Source organism: Corvus cornix, chromosome 1A (assembly GCF_000738735.6).
Source record: "Corvus cornix cornix isolate S_Up_H32 chromosome 1A, ASM73873v5, whole genome shotgun sequence".
Classification (NCBI taxonomy): Eukaryota; Metazoa; Chordata; class Aves; order Passeriformes; family Corvidae; genus Corvus; species Corvus cornix.
This window is the reverse complement of record NC_047057.1, coordinates 51,432,044-51,449,883: the sequence shown is the minus strand read 5'-3', so window position 1 is coordinate 51,449,883 and position 17,840 is coordinate 51,432,044. Positions and strand designations below refer to the sequence as shown.

The window sequence follows — 17,840 nt, the reverse complement described above, 5'->3', positions numbered from 1 at the left end:
CAATACAACCCGAGAAAAAAGTAGGGGGCATATTTTGTCTTGTTTATGATTAAGGGAGGAGGAAACCACCACACACACTTTGAAAAGTCTAAGAGAACTTCTTATTTAACAGAAAAATTTGCATTTCAGGAATCTATATTTAGCAACCATACTAAAAAGCTACCAAAATCTGACCAGCAGTATAACAAAAGTATAGAAAATTGCAGCACCTGTCTTACATTTAATCAACTAAATCTCCTAGTAAAGCCATATGCAATGGTCAAAAAAGGCTAAAAGACTAAAAAAAAAAAGAAGTAACAGCATGCAAAACCTGCCAAAAATGAAAGAACTGATCCATTCTTTATATTCCTCACAGAAAGAACAAATGGTGGCAACAAGCTTTATGTAAGTGAAGACTTAGCATTGTTCAGAAAGGCCGGCAGTGGCATTGCAAATGCTTTTAAGGCAGGTTACTCGCCATCAAGAATGGTTTAGATATTGTTTATTCTAACAGGAAACAGAGATGCTCTTAAGGGTGGCTGGCAGTGCCGCTTGCACCCCATTTCCTGTGATTTCACACTCCCATTTGGAGATTATCCACAGCTTCACAGGAGATACTGGCCATGTAGATCAGGCCATCAGATCCAAGTCTGGGGATCACTGACAGCAGGGAAATGATCCATCTCCAGTACTTTGCACCATCTCCTTTGTAGGGATGATGTAACATCAAGTAGCAGTTACCCACCTCAAATCCAAAAAAACCAAGAAACAGACCTGTTAGCAGAACAGGAGAAAATTAAATTGAGACGAGAACCCTGAGCACTATCAGCACAGGCAGCAACAGCGAGCAAAGAGATAGAACAGACAAGTATGACTGCAATAGGAGCAGAAAAGGCAAACTAAATGAGGAATGAAGGGAGTGGGTGGAGAGTTAAAAAAGCCTATGACAAGGAGACTGTAGTGAGGACAGGGAGGAGGAGGAGGATGAGGAGGAGGAGGAGGAGGAGGAAGAGAAGCAAAGAATAAGCAGGTCTAAAAATCAGCTGAGAAGGAACTGAAGTGATCATGGTAAAGTAGTAGTCTGCCAGAACAGGAGGGCACATAACTGGAGAGGAACGGAGACGGGGAGAGCATGGGTACAGTATGGCTTGTATGGGACAAGCTACTGACCAGGGATCATGGGAAGAGAGTAAGAGGAAGAAGCAGCATCCATCCATCCTCCAGTGATGGAGGGCAGAGCTGAGACAGGAGAGGTCACACAGGGATGGAAGAGAGGGGAAAATGTGCATACTAGTGTACACCCCCAAAGCCTAAACCAGAGCCTAATATTGCAACATGTCACCATTCCTCTGCTGTCAGCAAATACACAAAACCAACTGGCAAACACTGATCAAGCTGCCGTGCACAGAAAATGACAGCTAATTACACATTCAGTCAAACTGGCAGAGGTCTGTGGGTTGTATCTGGGATGGCCAACTCTGCCACTGATAACTTGCAGAGGTCATCATGGTGCCACATATACTGAAGCTGATGGATACCGCTAGAGTGTAGTCTTTTTTTTCTTTCTTGTGGAAAAAATAACATACAAACATGTAATTAAAGAGTATCATAAATAGACACAGAAATAAACAGAACAAATGAAGGTTTCTTTCCCAACTTAAAATACAGAAATGGCCTGGAATCAAAATGCCTCCCCACTACCATCTTGATCACTCTCAATTCAGTTTAAGGATAACATTGTTTAATGAACAGTTTTGCAAAGAAAAAGAAGATCAGGTATTAAGCAAAGGACACTGTTGAACAGCATTTGTCCCATTTTCTTTTATGCAGGCAAAACACACTCTATTTTTTTCAAAAGCTTCCAATTGAGCAATAATTGCTCTAGCTTCTATGAGCTCTACAAAACCAGCCTATACATCTCCTGCCCTCACTGGCCATAGCACAGCCTCCAGTAGCCCAGCAAAAAACCATCCTGCACAGCACAGGATCATGAGTGACTCTACAGAAGCACACCAAAATACTTTCGGTAGGAAAATTAACATTTTTCTACTCTGATTCTAGGGAACATGTCTGATAGAAAGAATACTGACTACATCCTTTGAAACAGTATTTGAGAGAAGACTGAGGCAAATTAACCATCTGCTCCCTGATACTCAGACGTCCAAGGAATGTCTGTTAGTCTGTGACTCTGCAGCTGCGAGGTAAGTATGTTACGGAACTCACTGCAAAGGGACAGCCAACTGCACACATCATTTGCTGGAACTGGATCTAAAACAGGAACATGGAGCATTTTACCCGAAGCAGTTAGTAAAACCAGAATCCATGTCTAAAAAACATCACACACAGAGACACCCATTGCAGACCCCTTTTGCACTGGTGTTAGAATTTTATAGTAGAAGGCTGGTCAATACTAATTAAATGCAATGGAGCCATCATGAATTAATAACCTGGTGGGAAAGATGTTGCTGGTTTTAAGGGCCTCCCTCCTTTGCAACCTTGAACTTTTGTAATTTTTGGTAGCTCACTACAACCTCTTCACTGATCCAGAAACTTCATAAATTAATAGTTCTTAAAATACAATTAAAACAGTATGTTAAATTTACACAGCCTTGGCAATCAAATACCACAGCAAACTTGGGCATCCTCATTTCTCAATTCCCGGGGATAACCACCTAGTCACCTGCAGAAGAAATGCACTAGGGAGCAGTGAGGTTATTTCTAGGACAGGGACTCAAGGAAATGGCAGTGCTGTATCAAGTTGCTTTTCTCCATCCTGCCTAGGCAACATTGAATACAGTTTCTGCCATCTCAAGGCAGCTCTGCAAGCACCTGCAGTGGTTCACTTCTACTCCAATGCATCTGAAAGTGCTCAGCACAGGGGACAAAGAGAGAAAGATTAAAAAACACTCACCAGGTTCTGACGGGCCCCATTGATTTTTAGGCCCTTAAGAGTAAGTCCTTCTCAACCAGCAGTTAAATCTCTAAGTATAACAACAGTTACAGAGACAACCCATAGCCCCACCTCAAGCAACTATGTCCTAGTATCAGGGAAAGTGTGATGCAGATTGATCTTTGCATTCCCAGGGGATAGTCTCCTGGAAAAGTGACTGGACAGGATTTCTCTCACACAAACCTCTGATGCTGACATGGTATTTGCAGCACTAAAGAGAAGTCCTATGGCATACAGTAGAAGGGAATGAAAAACTAGGGGATAGGTATAGGCACTGAGTCAGATACCACGTAAACAAGCCCCATTTCTTGAACAGCAAAGAAAGGGGAAGAGCAGAAGTCCATGGACAGAGAAGAGAGCAATCCCCTTCAGACAGCTCATGCAAGTTTACTAGAGTAACACCAAAGCAAGGAGCAAACAGAAGGGACAACTGGCCTGAAAGGAAAGGGACATGCAATCCTCAAAGCAGGGAAAAGGGACAGCGAAATAATGGTAGCTCCTAAGAAAAGTCCAGCAGGAAAAAAGGGGGCCTTCCACCACACACAGATGAAGCTTTTCTTTCTTAATTCTTTCTTTTAAGGGAGCAGGGGAATCCTGCAGCATCCAGCTTGCCTGGAGGGGAACAGAACCTAAAGCAGCCGTAAGGGGACTGGAGGGGGGAGGCTGTTCTGGGACTCAGTCTCCCTTGCAGACAGTTCAAACAAAGGAGGATGGTCTCCTATAATGGGATGCATTGTACATTTTTAGCTAGCACAAGGTGGCTGTCGTGACAGGGTTCCCCATCTCCTGTCTCCCCCCTCCAACTACACACCCCTGCACGGTCCCAACATGGAACACAAAGATCTGTTTTTACCATTTACCATTACTGTAACGGGAGGTAGAGAAAGACAGGGAAAGGGAATGAGGCAGAGGAACGGAAAGGAGACAGAGCGGCCTTTAATGAGTCAGCCGCTGCTCTGATTTAAATAAGATCTCCATTTAAGGAGCACTGCAATTGTTGGGTTTTTTAAATTTAAAAAAACAAATCACTGACTGAGCAAGCAACTTTTGGCTGCACAAGTTGTCTCACAGCTACACACAGGGTCTGGGAGGGAAAGGGTTATAGAAGGGGGAAGGGAAAGGGAAGAAAACCTCTGGAAAAAATGAGACTGCTTGCTGGTTCATTTTAACAAGGACATAAATTAGTCTCAAAGCCACAAACGCCATCACCTCCCTGAGCCCTGGGCAGAGTGTAGCAAGTCAAACACGTGCCAAGATAAACGGCGCTGGCTGGAGCCTCCAAGGGGTGCTGAGGGGGACAAGAGGGGGCATGCTGGCAGGCAGGGCAGCAAAGATGCTTCAAATGGTGCAACAAAATGGAGACTGGTGATCCTACAGCTGCACAAAAGCGGACCTTCTGATGTTCCTGCTTACACCCACATCAAAAGCTGGGAACTCAAGACAGAGAAAGAAGGAAAATGGGGTGCTGAGGTCAGAAACTAGCAGTTCTCCAAGGTCTGGCTTTAATTACCACAAGCAGCCCTTCCTCCTCCTCCTCCTCCTATCTTGGAAGAAGGCCCGCCAACGGGCAGCAGCCCAGGTGAAAGGTTCCATTGCCGAGAGCAGGGAGGGGAGCAGACAATGGCGGGGGGATTCATTACAAAGGCACACACATACACACACGCACACACACTCAGCACTGCCGGCTGCCACATGGGCTGGGAGGACCCCTTAAGGAGGCAGCAGCTCCCTCCCCACTCTCTGAGATGCTCGACACCTTCCCCCTCTCCCAGCCCTGATGGGAAACAGATTTGGAGGAAAACGCCAGCAAGGCACTGGGCTGTCCAAGAAAGGGAGGGCTTTGTGCTCCACGCAAGCCAGCAACCTCACCATGCACCACACAGAGAAAAAGCCTTTTAGCATATAATTCCCATCCACAGAAGACACTCTCTTTTATCTGCAATTAGTACATAATGTACTGGGCCTCGTTTAACACTCATTTTCACTGATTTAGGATTAAGGGGGATAAGGCTAAGGTACTTTCTGTTAATGAATGTGAGCTCTTACTCTCATTAGCAATTTTTGTTTCCTCTTTTTCAAGCACGTTTCTACCTTCCAGCATCTCCCATTTCTTTCCATCGCTGTTTCTAGTATTGTCACTCCACACACTCATATTTATTCTGTTCTATCAGCTTGTCATGCCTATACAGAAGCTCATCTCTCAGATCTCCAAGGAAGACAGGCAGGCTTGCTCCCTACAATACAAGAGAACTCAGACCAGGTAGGCAATGTTTTCTGGAGACTGAACTAAACGGAGCAAGACTGTAGCAATGCTGAATTCATTCAGGGGCAATTACCAGCTTAACATACTAACAATATTTACTTTTCATAAATGAGACAGAGCCCCAAGGAAGTAAGTTCACAGGTTTAAGTAACGGCACTCCACTGCTTCAGGCAACACTGCAGAGTAAGAATAACGTGGCTGGGGATATTGTCTTGAATGTGACACGCTCCTTCAGCCCCACGTTTGGCCAAACCTGCGGTGAAGTACTGCTAAGGACCAGCCTAGCAGCCAAATGCTCCCCCTGAGAGAAGGCAGCACTGTGCTAGAGCTGAACTCACCTGTGCTGGCTTCCTCAACTCTGTGTACAAGGGCTATCCGCCGTTCATCTGGATCCCCAACCGACACACAGTCCGAGCTCTCCTCTCCTACTGTTTTTTTAATATGCATCTTCTCCAGCATCTCAGCATGTAAATACACAATGCAAGTCCTGAAAACCTATACTAAATAGTACATACTCTTAAGACAATCGCAATTCAAGGTCACACAGTACTACTAGTGCACAGTCTTGATACCTCCTTCCCCGTGTCAATAAATTAACAGTTTCTGTGGAAGACAGATTTCCCTGGAGTCTATTAGGATATCCCAAACCTTTAAATGAGTTTATAGCCTCCCGTTTCAGCCAGTGCTCCAGTAGAATCCCATCCTTCCCAGCTCTGCACATCCCCAAGCCAACAGACTCATGCTCCAGGGTGCTCAGTCCCAGACACGCACAAACTACACACACTTGGTCCTGGTGACCCAGGCACCTTTCTGCACCGCACAGACATACACGGGCTCTGAGCATGACGGCTGTGGCTGAGAGCACATTGCAACACAAGGCTGTGCAGAACAACTCTCCAAAATGTGCACACGTCAACCTACAGCTTAGGGGCACACACCTCCATCTGACCAGGCAAACTCAGAGCACACAGCAAAACAGAAATGGACCCTGACTGCAGAGACACAGCTTTCCAGCATCACTTGCTAAACTAAATATAGGTATAGAAAGCCCCACGAGATTTCTGCAGAGCTCTTCTGTCTCAAAACAGAAAGCCTTGGTCCAGATAAAAAGGAATCTGTACTGGAAGGGACTAAATAGCAGAAGCAGAAGGTGGGGTTTGGGAGCCTGGGAAGATACCTTTAGAGTGGACAGAGACCTATTTTTCAGCCACTGAAAATCAATGCAAGATGAGAGAGAGAAAGGGTCAAAGTGGTGTCACTTCTCGCAGCAGATTCATTCTGAGTTAGGCACCACTGAAAGAGCTGCCCCTCGCAGTGGGACACGCAGGATCTCGGCAGCAGCTAGTGAAGAGGGGTTCAGCCAGAGCTAAGGAAAGCCAAAAAGGCAGTACGCATCTACTCTGTAGACCTGCGAAGCTCTACAGAAAAAAATCACTTGTGAAACCCACATTTGAAGAAAAGTTCCTTCTGAGATTCCTTCCCTCCACCCCCTTTGGAAATATCCCCCAAAGGTTTCCAGCTCTGCAAGGCACTGCGGGGACATTATATAATGCCTAACTCCAAAGGATTCCAGCTCCACGATGCCGATCTCCTACTCCTCCCTCCCTCTGCCCGCTCCCTCCGGTGGCGACTTGCATATGCCATGCCAAAAAAAAAAAAAAAAAAAAAAAAAAAAAAAAAAAAAAATTGAAAATCCAAAAGCATTCAGTAGCCTTAAAAGGCGAGCACTGTCCGACGAAAACCCCTTGCGGTGGATGTGCGATGGCCCTGGCAGCTGGGCGCGCTCCTCAGGAAACGTCAGCCGCTTTCCCCCCGGGAAGACACGGGCAGCCCCACGCCTACAGCTACCTACAAGGGCTTCCCGGCCCCCGCGGTGACCGGCAGCCGGATGGAGAAGCGGCGGGCAAGACGTTCACCTTCGGGATCGGCCGTTCAAAGGCGGATTTAGCCTAACTCGAAGCAGGGGCACCCGTGCCCCTCGCGCACCGCTCTCTCTAGAGGGCACTGCGAGGTTGCTTCGGGCAGGGGGACCGCAGAAGCCCCTTCCCCAAAGCTCCCACCGCGGGTGCCCGGCGCGGCGGGGCTCCCTCCCGCACCGCTCCGCACCGGGCGCCCCGCTCCCCGCCCAGACAAAGCCGGGCGGACAGCCGCCGGAGCCCGGCCCGCCCGCCACCCTTACCTGAGTTACCATTTTCTTTTTCTCCATAAACCAAAATGGGGGAGGCCGGCCGCAGGGGAGAGGGGAAATTTAAAAAAAAAAGAGAGAAAAAAATAAAATTAAATTAAAAAGCAGCAGCCCCGTGGAGGCGGGCGGCGGCGGCGGGTGCCTGCGCTGCGCTGCGCTGCCTCGCCGGCGCGGTGCTCCCCGAGCCCTTTTTCCTCTCTTTCTTCTCCCGTGTTCCTCCCCTTCTTCCCCCTCCCTCCCCCCCCGCCCGCCGCCCCCCCGGCTCAGCCAGATGGCTGCGGGAAGCGCCGCCCCGAATGCCGAAGATAATTAATGCGAGCCGGGGCCGCCCCCGCCGCGCCCCGCCTCGCCCCGCCCGGCTGGTTCGGCTCGGCACGGCCACCCCCCGCCCCAGCGAGGAGCTCCCTCGCCCGCCTGCCGGGACTCCCCACCGCTCCCCGGGAAGCGGGAGGCTCGGCGAAGGCGCAAACGCGAGCTGGAAACAAAAGCGAAGGTGGCCCTGTGCAGCGCCGGTCCCGGCCGGCATAACCCCACGGCCGGCCCGAGCTCCGCCGCACCTACCATGCCTAGCGCCCCAGGCCTCCCTCGCCTGGACCTCACCAGACGGCAAAGAGCATCTCCCGGCTGAAGGATGCTGGAGAGAGAGCTGTCAGTTTTGCACAGACCTCCCTCCTGCCACAAAAGCGAGAACGCGTGGGTTACACGGTGTGTTGGATGAACCGGAAGCAGTATCCGTGCCAGGATCTGCATTTCCAACATCATAAAACCTGGAGACTGCTGGACTCCTTCCCAGCTTGCTTTTTTCCCTCTCATTTATCTTCAGCAAGCATCTGGCCCCGAGCACCTGAGCACGCCACGGTTGACAGCATCTGTTCTCTCAGCGACCCCATAAAACAGAGCGATACACTGCTACCCCATTTGCCAGACGGGATCTGAGATGCTCTGATTGATTTTTCCCAACATTGCACCCATGGAAACCCACGGACAGGGCTGAGTGCAGGACTGCCAATTCCGTGGTTAGACAAGAAGACTGTACTGATGCTCCAGTGCTCATGACGCAGAGATAAAACCAGCTCAGGCAAGTTGTCCCTCTGATGTATCTCTTCTTGACACCTGGTACTCAAGAAACTCCCCAGGCTTTAGCAGCAGAGAAGCCAAATTACAGCACAGTAACACCTTGCATCCCCATGTGTTCTTCTTTGCATGAATATGCCCAGTTATAATTTACACATGCAAAAAAAAAAAAAAAAAAAAGCCTAGTGGTTTTGCTTCATGGGCTTCTGCTACGGCACTGCTCTCCAGGCAGCTCATGCTGACCCACGATGCTTTTTAGTTTCCCAATTTCACTCACTGCAAACTGATCTTTGGCTCCCTCCCTTCTTCCTTCCCTTCCCTTGCCCTTTCTCTCCTTATTCAGCAGGAGACCAGCAGGAGCACATGTCACGGGCCAGTCCCCTCCTCTGTCGTGAAAAGCAGGAGACCAAGACACCAGAAGCCCTTACATGCCACCAGTGCATGGAGGCAGAGAGCCACGGGCCAGCCGCCCAACACGACCAAACTGTGATGTGGGATCCTCTGGGAGGGAGCCAGCCTCCAAGGCTGCAGCCCACAGGCCTCTGAGTCAGAGTCCACGTTTTTCTGTGTTATCTCACCCTCTCTGGTAACTTGCAAGTTACAATACTACATATTTACATGCAATGTTGCAAAACCAGGGGAAGTAGTGGATTTGGTTTTTCCTCCCCTATTACAAAACTGAGATTCTGGAGCACAGTTCTAGGTCAAGTGTAAATTCCATTTCAAAGCAGCAAAAAACACAGTGACCTCCTTAAACCTTTGACATGACAAAGCACCAGGTTTCAGCATTGTGCATCTTATTCATCAGACCTCTGCAAATCACTCAGGATAATCTCCTCATTCTCTCCACTTAAGTACTTTAACTGTTGTGTTCACTCAGTCTTGTCTGTGCCATGAGGTAGCATCCTCTTGTCCCAGATCTAGGGCTGTAGCACATCATCCCACATTCAGGACATCATCCCACTACTGTTAACCAGAATAGCCCCACTTCTACTCCATTTTGGGCTTCACCTGAGGAACTCCTAGAAATATTTGCCATCAGAGAGAGTCTTCTAAGGAAAAAGAGGCATCCAACCATGGACAGAACCTTCCCTCACACTGCCTACCACCACCCAGTTGGTACATCTGCTTTGCTCATGTGCCAGCAGCGTGGGAATTCCCTTCACTGTGATCTACTGCTGGTGTCCCTCTTTCATCTCCACTGTGGGCCAGAAAGCTTCTCCTCCCCCATGCTGGGAATTTATCCACCTTTGCTCCTGTTGAACAAGAGAAAAGACCCAATTTTCAGTGGATGTGCTTAGGCAACAAGAAACGCAGGTCTGCAAGAGCTTTCACTGCTGCAGAACCAGATTAAATGAGCATCTGATACAGAGTTCCAAAAAATACCTTAAAAATACCATGCAAAACATGACCAGACATGGCAACACCTAAGATCTTTGTTTCTTTGGTTCTACTGGAGCCCAGGAGCAACACCTGATAATGAGCAAGGCCTACAAAATTAATTGGTGAATCTGTGCAACTCATTTTTCCTCACTGAGGGATGGGAGTTCAGATGTTGTCTCATGGCCATGCAGACTAAGTTTAGTGGACCTCCACTTAGCTCCTCCTGTGTGAGAATCATGGGACCACTCCTAAATTTACCATCACAGTTTGCCACCCTCTACTAAGCAAAACCAAACCCCAAACTGAAATCTTGCTGCTGAAAAGAACAGAGAAGCACAAGCAGAGCTGAAGGCTGGAAGCCTGAAGAACACATAGCTCAGAGCCACGAGATCACCCCTTCCTACTTACCGCATTTATTCAAAAAGCAATGTATTCAGAACAGCTCGAGATGCCAATACTTATGAGTTCTTACAGTTCCTCATGCATCACGGGCACATATGCATCGAAACTTCATTACTGTGCTGTAGAAGTAGCGTTTCGAAATAACTTTGGGCAAATTTAACTAGTCTGTCTCTGCACTGCCAGGGCACAGCTGATCAGGCTCATGATGCCAGGCAAAGCTCATTGCTCCCACCTGAGCACGTCTGTGACACTTTTATAGTCTCTTCTGTGTTCGTGCAGATGTACATGATAGTTTCTGGTTAGCTCCTACCATTCAAATCCTAATGGCAAAGAAGCTGGAGAAGGATGTTTATGCAGCAGGCTACAGGACAAGGCCACTGAAATCACACAGATGAGAGCACAGATGAAGAACTAACCTCTAGTTTGACTAAGTAGTCTACATGTACACTCTTAAATGCTTGGGTTAGTTTAACACTCATAGAAATCATGGAACTAGGAAGAGGAGGAGTCCACAAATACTCTGCTTTCAGGAAGCTTCAGGATTTGTTTTCTTTTTTTTTTTTTTTTTGCTATGCTATTTTTCACCCTTTGCTGCTAAGGGTGGAAAGAAAGCATAGCCTTCAATTTTAACATCCCATTACCTGCATTTCTGTGCTGGCTCAAGTTTAGATGGAGCAAACCTGCCAGCTGGACCAAGGCCAGAGGGAAGAAAAAAAGAGTTTCAAGTGCAAAGAACCAATTTATCAGGAACAAATCTTAACAACCAAAAGACACACTTCTGCTGGTGGATTCTATTCATGTGGGTAATAAAACCCCCGATACAAGGTAAGCTAACAAAATGCTATTTAGTGGCTATCTGATGTATCTCACCATAGATAATCGTGAACTGCTAGTTTACATTTCACATTTTCTGGATAAACTTGGTGCCTGTAAGGACATGGAGTGCTGACACTGAATAGCCAAGGACTGCCTAGAGAACATCATCTGCCACTTGGCTCCAAAAGTATTTGAGCCTGACCCACACAGCCTCTGTCTTCTCCAAGACTCCACACACTGGGCCAGCAAATCTCACGTGTGCTCCAAATATAGCCCCCTCCCCCAGCAAGAGGCTGCAATACAGGCTTCGCCCAGCCCCGAGCGCTGCTCTCAAACCCACCCGTTCCCTTCACCCTACACATCCTCTCTGGACCTCTAAAAGCAAAAATGTGACAAATGAGACTGTCGGAGGTTTTGTGGGTGGTTTCGGAGGAGGGAGGAGGAGAATAGGTGAGGAGCTGATCTGTGTGGCTCAGCATCCCTGTGGGACAGGCTGCAGTCACACGTACAAGTCACATGTGCCCCAACAACGCAGTAAGACACTCAACAACACACTGGTTCACAGAGCACAGCACTGCTGTCAGTTCAACCCCCCCTACAAACAAACAAACAAAGAAACAGGCCAAAAATGCGAACCAAAATACATAAGTCTCAAACAAGACAAATCTTGGAGTTAAAAAGTATCAAATGTACTGCTTTGGTGTAGGAGCTTCAAAGCCCTCTGCAGGGTCTCTGGGCAGAGGCCTGGGACACAAGAAGCCCAGCTCAGAAGCGGTGTCCTTCTACAAAACCAGCATGTAAGCTCCAATTCTGTCCAAATAACATACAGAGCAAAGACCAAAACTCTTTAAAGTCGCCGCTGTCCTTTTGCTTACCTGGACAACTGGGTATTGGTAATCCATACAATACACACCATACATAGCCAAAGATCCTCCAGCTAAAGGCCAAATGGACACAGGACTGGAAGCTTCAAATCTGAGTCTCCGTCTTTCAGCCTTGTGGGAAGGACTCTGGCAGCCCTGCGCAGTGTTTGGCTCGGGCCTCTGGGGCCACTCAGGTTGACACTAGCTCAGCTGAAAATAAAAAGGAGCTGCCTGGCTCGGCACAGCTCAGCCCCTCTCTTCTGGGATCCAGCAAGGCAGCGCTCAACCATAGGCGGCAGAGGCTCCTAAAATTAGAAATCCTCTACTGAAAACGGCCCTGCAAGCCTCGACTGAGGAGTGTCCTGCGATTCCCGGGCAGCAAACAGAGCAACTGCCAGGAAGAGGGGGACACAGGATCTTCGCAGCCACTGCTGCCAGGGATGGGAGGAAGCAAACAGCATTTAGGATCTGAAAAGAGCATATGTTCTGGGCTCTAGGTGCGTCAGAGGGAACACTCCCAATCCAGGACAGGGAAAAACATATGGGACTGTTCCTCCCCCACCACCATACCCTTCTTGCTGTCCTCTGCAGGGACAGGTGCTGGGATTAGCATAGTAAAACCCTTTGGTGTCAGGGACGGAGGGAGGGAGAGGGGAGAAGCCACACTGATACCTCAGACTGAAGGGATCTCTTTCACAAGGGAGTGTGTGCCCGTATCGTTTAACGCTTCTCCTCCCTCCCCAGCTGAGGCAAGCAGGGACAGCTGCTGGAACCAGGGCTTTCGGGGGGAGCTGGGCCCTGGAATGGCCCCCACTGCCTCAGCCTTGGGCCAGTGGGTTGTCCCCCCTCAGCTGTTCCAGTCAAACTGGGGGTGGTGAGAGGGATTAACTCTGTCATACGGGACGGTGAGCAGCAGGGAGAAGGGGGCAAGGCTGGGCAGGGCCAGTTGCTGTGCCCATTTTAGGAAGCCCATCCTCCTCATTCCCAGAGAGGAATCTGCTTCCTGACCGACAGGGACAGATGGGGAGCTGCTTGGCCAGCAGGCTCACCCCAGCAGCCCCGCATGCCGGCCACGTTACCAGACATCCACTGCTGATTCTTAGAAGATACACCATGGCCAGGGGGTGCACCAAGGGAGCCTGACCTCCCATAACAAATTGCATGAGGTTTCACCCATCACTACAAAAAACCACACCAGCCTGACACTGGCCAAAACCTGGGTTCTCAAAGAGTTAACAGCCCAAGCCCACAAAAGATTCCCACCTTCCTCCAAAGGATAGCAGGGATAAAACCCCTCCCTCTGAGGTTTCAAAAATAAACATGCTACAGTGATCAAACCCAAGAAGGGCTAGCCAAATTTCCCCCACACATACCATTTTAAATGCATAAAGTCAGGGGCTTTTTGCATTTCTAATCTTTAACTTTTCTGTAGTGCTGCTGTGCACCACTAAACAGCTGCCTCAGCCTAGCTCTGGGGCAGTGTTACACGTAATTTCCTCCCCCTCAGAAAGAGTTAAACTTGAGATTTACTTTTTCTTCAAGATATGCGGATCATTATCTAGCACAATTTGCATGCACAGACCTTACGGGTGCCTAATCCACAGCCCTCCGACCCACTCAGCCCAGCAGGACAGCTCTTAGCTCGTCCTCTGCTCCCACTGCCCTTTCTTTCTGAGACGCCTCGGAAAAGGACAGCTATGAGCTGGGTGAGTGGTTATAGCAGCTGTCGCCCACTCTCATCATCTTTCCTAGGGCCACAGGGCCACTCCTTCCTTACAAAAGGAGCATGACCAATTTGGAGAGTATATTGGAGAGTATTTGGAGAGCATGACATTTTCTACATCTAAAATAAATAAATAAAAGTTTCTATAGCCATTGTTTCTGTGTGAAGATTTGCACAGACAGAGAAATCAGTTGCCCATAAATGGGAAAGCAGCTATGCTTCTAGATCTCTTCACTGGGGAAAAAGGATGAGGCTCCCACAATGAACTTCCATCTCATTCTGCCTTTGGCCAACTTACTTAGCCCCAGACCCAAAACAGCTCACCATTATGATTCTGGAGCTCACCATTATGATTCTGAAGCTCACCATAACGCCCCTTCCTCCTCACCATTATGCCCCCATCTCCTCACCAGAGGGCTTTTTGGCAACCTCAAAGCACCTCCCTGAATGCCCTGCCTTGGGGCACAGATAGAATCTGGTTTCCTCTGAACGACCAATACTTTTTTATTTCCTTCTGTTTTCTGTAACTACATGTTCAAAAGGTGCCTGCCCTTCATTCTTTTGCATAGCTCATTACTATGCACTCAAGCAATTTATTATCTCCAATAAAATCTTTTTATGAAAAGGCATTAATTTACACAAACCCAAAGTCTTTTCCACAGCCTGTTTTTGCTACTTCATATTACTGCCCCAGGTTTTAAAACCAAATCCCTAACTAAGTTAAACATCTTACATTTATTTCACAATCCAATTCTTGTCATTTCCAACCAAGCCTCAGGGGAATAAAACATTTCCAAATCCTAGTGCAGATATCTTCCTATCTATAAATACCCATCAAATAGGCAAAACAAAACAAGGACGGGGAGCATCACCTAAGCTCCTCTGCTGTTTTAACTACAAATCCAATAAAACTACCATGCTGTAAAGTTTTTGATGTAGGCTTAAATACTGTGACTTAACCAGCATTGAGATACTCGGGTGATACTTTGGTAACAAAGCATCACACTTCCTGTGTCCCTCAGATAATTATATGACAAAAGCCAGTTTTAAACTCGTAGTTGCCAAGATGGACACAGCAGGACTTTACTGACCAGTAATAAACTACTGAATTTTCTGCAAGACTGGCCACAAGGGCTGGTTTACTACTGCACACTGACTTGCAATAAATATTAGTCAAATATAAGATGGCGCTGCACTCTGTAATTCTGTTTTGAGATAATAGTCCAACTGCATTACCATCCGACCTACTATGCCCATGCATTTCCAGTAACACAAGTTAAGTAACTGTTATAAAATCATACCCTTGCTCCTGCAGATGCTTACATGTATGAATAATTTTAAATTTACAGAAATACGTAGACAGGAAAAGATCTTCTGACACAGAATCAGATCAACTGCTATCATACAACATCAGCTTAACTTTTTATAAAATCTATCACACTGTATCTTAGAGCTGGGTTTTACAGCTACACTATCCCAGCAAAAAGGCTGCTCTAGAGTATCTGGGATCTGTGCTCTCCAGCTTAATGCTATTCCAGAGCAATTTCTGTCTTTCCTTTGTTCTTGTGCTAGTACTGTCCTATGGTTTAGCCATATTTTCTCTTTCCCTTACAACCAACCTTCCTCATGTATCCCCTCTCTAACCATCCAAACACGCAGCTGTTCCAGTCTTCTGTCACATGACAGGCTAGCTATTCCCCAGCCTCTAGAAGCATGTTCTTGCACCTGATCTAGCCTGTGCTCATCTTTATTTTTAAAGACATCACCCCGAACATTAGCTCTGTTTCACAACTGCAGCTCTAAACTGCATCTTCTCTAGTCTCATTAGTACTTTCCTCTGTAGCACCACATCAGATGCTGTAGAACCTGTCTATAGTAAGAGACGTCATCCCACTATGTAAAATGCCCATTATCAAGGTAAGAAAATTGGTTATCTTAAAAGCAGACAGGCTGATAAGGCACAACTCAGTTTTAATGGATTTGTGTTGCCTTTTATCGCATTTTTTATTTGTATCCAAGCCTTTAATTAATTTTTCTGTGTCAGCATGCAGCTGAGGTTGGGCCAACAGGGCTGTATTTACTCAGATCATTCCCTACCAGCAATAGATCTATTCCACTTCCTGTTCTCCAAAACATATGACAGCACTCTAATTTGATAGATTAAAACTTGTACCAGATCTGCAACTGCATGAACCAGTTCTTTCAGTCTCAGGAACAGGCACCCCCCTTCCCCAGGCAACCCTGCTTCCCAGCCCAGCCTACCTGCACTAACTAGAATCTTTCAAATGTCCAGTGTGGTTGCTCTTACGGTAGGTTCATGCCCTTTGCCAATCCTGCCCCTGTTCCCAAGATCAACTCTACTTAAAACAACAAAGATTTATTCAATTCTGTGACCACAAGAGCATCCTCATAACTACCCTATCCTCAACACTAAGTGGCCCCACCTCCTCCCTTCTCTCTAACTGTATTTTGAGAAACTGTCACCCATTTCCTTAGCAACATTTATAAGGTTTAATTCAGCCTGATTTTTGGCAGTTCTCATTTCATCCCTACTGATTTTAAAGGCACAGCAATATCTGCCGATAAATTCTCTTTTGTAAATTTGCTTCTTTTTTCACCTAAAGCCTTTATAAGGTTGGGCTGAAGTTTCTTCTTGGAGGATTTCTCCCCTTTGCACATACCATACTTTGTATCCAAAGTGCTTCTAAAAACCAAACAAAAAAAAGGTCCCACACAAACAACCGAAAAAAGCCCACCAAAACCAAACTACACCATTCTACATCCAGGGCTGCACTGACTTCATTAAATATATTGCTTCATGTATCAAAGCTTCTATCATGATCACCCCATCCAAACGTGGGGAGATGGAGGCTCCTGAACAGCTTGTTTTCCAGTAGTAGTCATAGCACCAATAATCCACTCACTGTGTCAACAACAGGTGATGATGCTACAACGACAAAAATCTTTTGACCCAATGATTATTAGCAGCATTTGTTCTCCAAGCTGTATCTGAGAAATAAGTTTTTCATACTAATATTTATCTCTCTAAAGGTACTGGGAATAGTATCATTTCCAACCCTCAAGTTTCTATCCGAATCCAGTCCTGTGAGAGATTACAGCAGACTCGCAGTACTTCCCCTGGGACCTCTTTTACCATTCTTCCCCACAGCAATTTGACCAGAAACAAATCCTGCATTATCAGTATTACTCTGCTTTCTTCTTTACTGCATACAACACAGACTATCACCTTTTACATCTACCCTATCTGAACCACACATAATCTTGAATGCATGTTAAAGCCATGATTACTATTCTTGCAGATTGATATTATCCCTATAATATCCAGTTTCATATTCTGCACCAGTAGACCTCGTTCCTCTATTTGTCATTTTGAATGCCAGAAGCCTGAAAAAAAGCCCTCCTTGATGTTTGTGGATTTATCAATCACACAGTTCCCAACCCCCTCAACTAAGAGTATCACCCATCTAGTTACTGCTGACTCTTTTCATAACATTTAATTCTGTTTTTTCCAGCTCCTACCTACCCATCACTCTTTTTACAGATACTGTTTTACATGCCACTGTAGCAGCATTTACCTAATTTCCCCCTTTCTGTGTACTAAGCAAGGCATGGAGATTACACAAGTTTTATCCTGTGTTCTCAAAACTCAGTACTCTGTTTCACATGCACTGCTCTCTTTGATGTCTGGAGACTGAGGAACATTTTTGGAAAATGCCAAGACCATAGCCCTGGGCTTTGCTTTGCCTGCTTTGTTCAGACTGTTTATAGCAAGCATGCTAGGTCACAATTACAAGAACAGCTATAAGAACATAATATAGCCATAGTCTCATGATGCTTGAAGTGCAGCCACAGCAGTTCCAGACATTTACCACATACTTTTTTTTTTTAATTGCTAAAACTGTGGTATTGTGGGGACACAGCAATACAGCATAGAATCTGAGATATTTCCATGATACACAGTCATTACCCCACATTGATCTTTACTAAGGAATTACACCAACAGATTCATTTTATGAACTACATTTATAAATCTTTTGCATAATTTTCTGTTCTCCAGACAAATTAATCCAAGCCTTATCTAGTTACTCCCACTGAAGAGCTCTTACCTCCGCTGAATCTAACTCTTCATCGCTAGAAGCCTGGCTGATGCTCTTCCTCTCACCCACCAAAAATGGCATCTT

The 17,840-nt window shown here is 46.7% G+C and overlaps 1 protein-coding gene across 13 annotated transcripts in view; it reads right to left on the bottom strand.

The window, feature by feature from the left end:
• RBFOX2 (RNA binding fox-1 homolog 2) overlaps nucleotides 1–17,840 on the bottom strand; it is a 172,120-nt gene that overhangs the window by 79,323 nt on the left and 74,957 nt on the right. For 2 of the 13 annotated variants that reach the window (XM_010410510.4, XM_010410512.4), the window contains exon 1: nucleotides 7,939–7,962. The exons of 6 other annotated variants lie outside the window; for them this stretch is intronic. In XM_010410510.4, the coding sequence (XP_010408812.2) occupies nucleotides 7,939–7,941 (3 nt within the window). In that variant the 5' untranslated portion in view covers nucleotides 7,942–7,962. Of the gene's footprint in view, nucleotides 1–7,371; nucleotides 7,555–7,938; nucleotides 8,007–17,840 lie in introns of those variants that run through there. 5 more of the 13 variants (XM_010410508.4, XM_010410506.4, XM_010410507.4 and 2 more) reach the window with 5 other exon arrangements.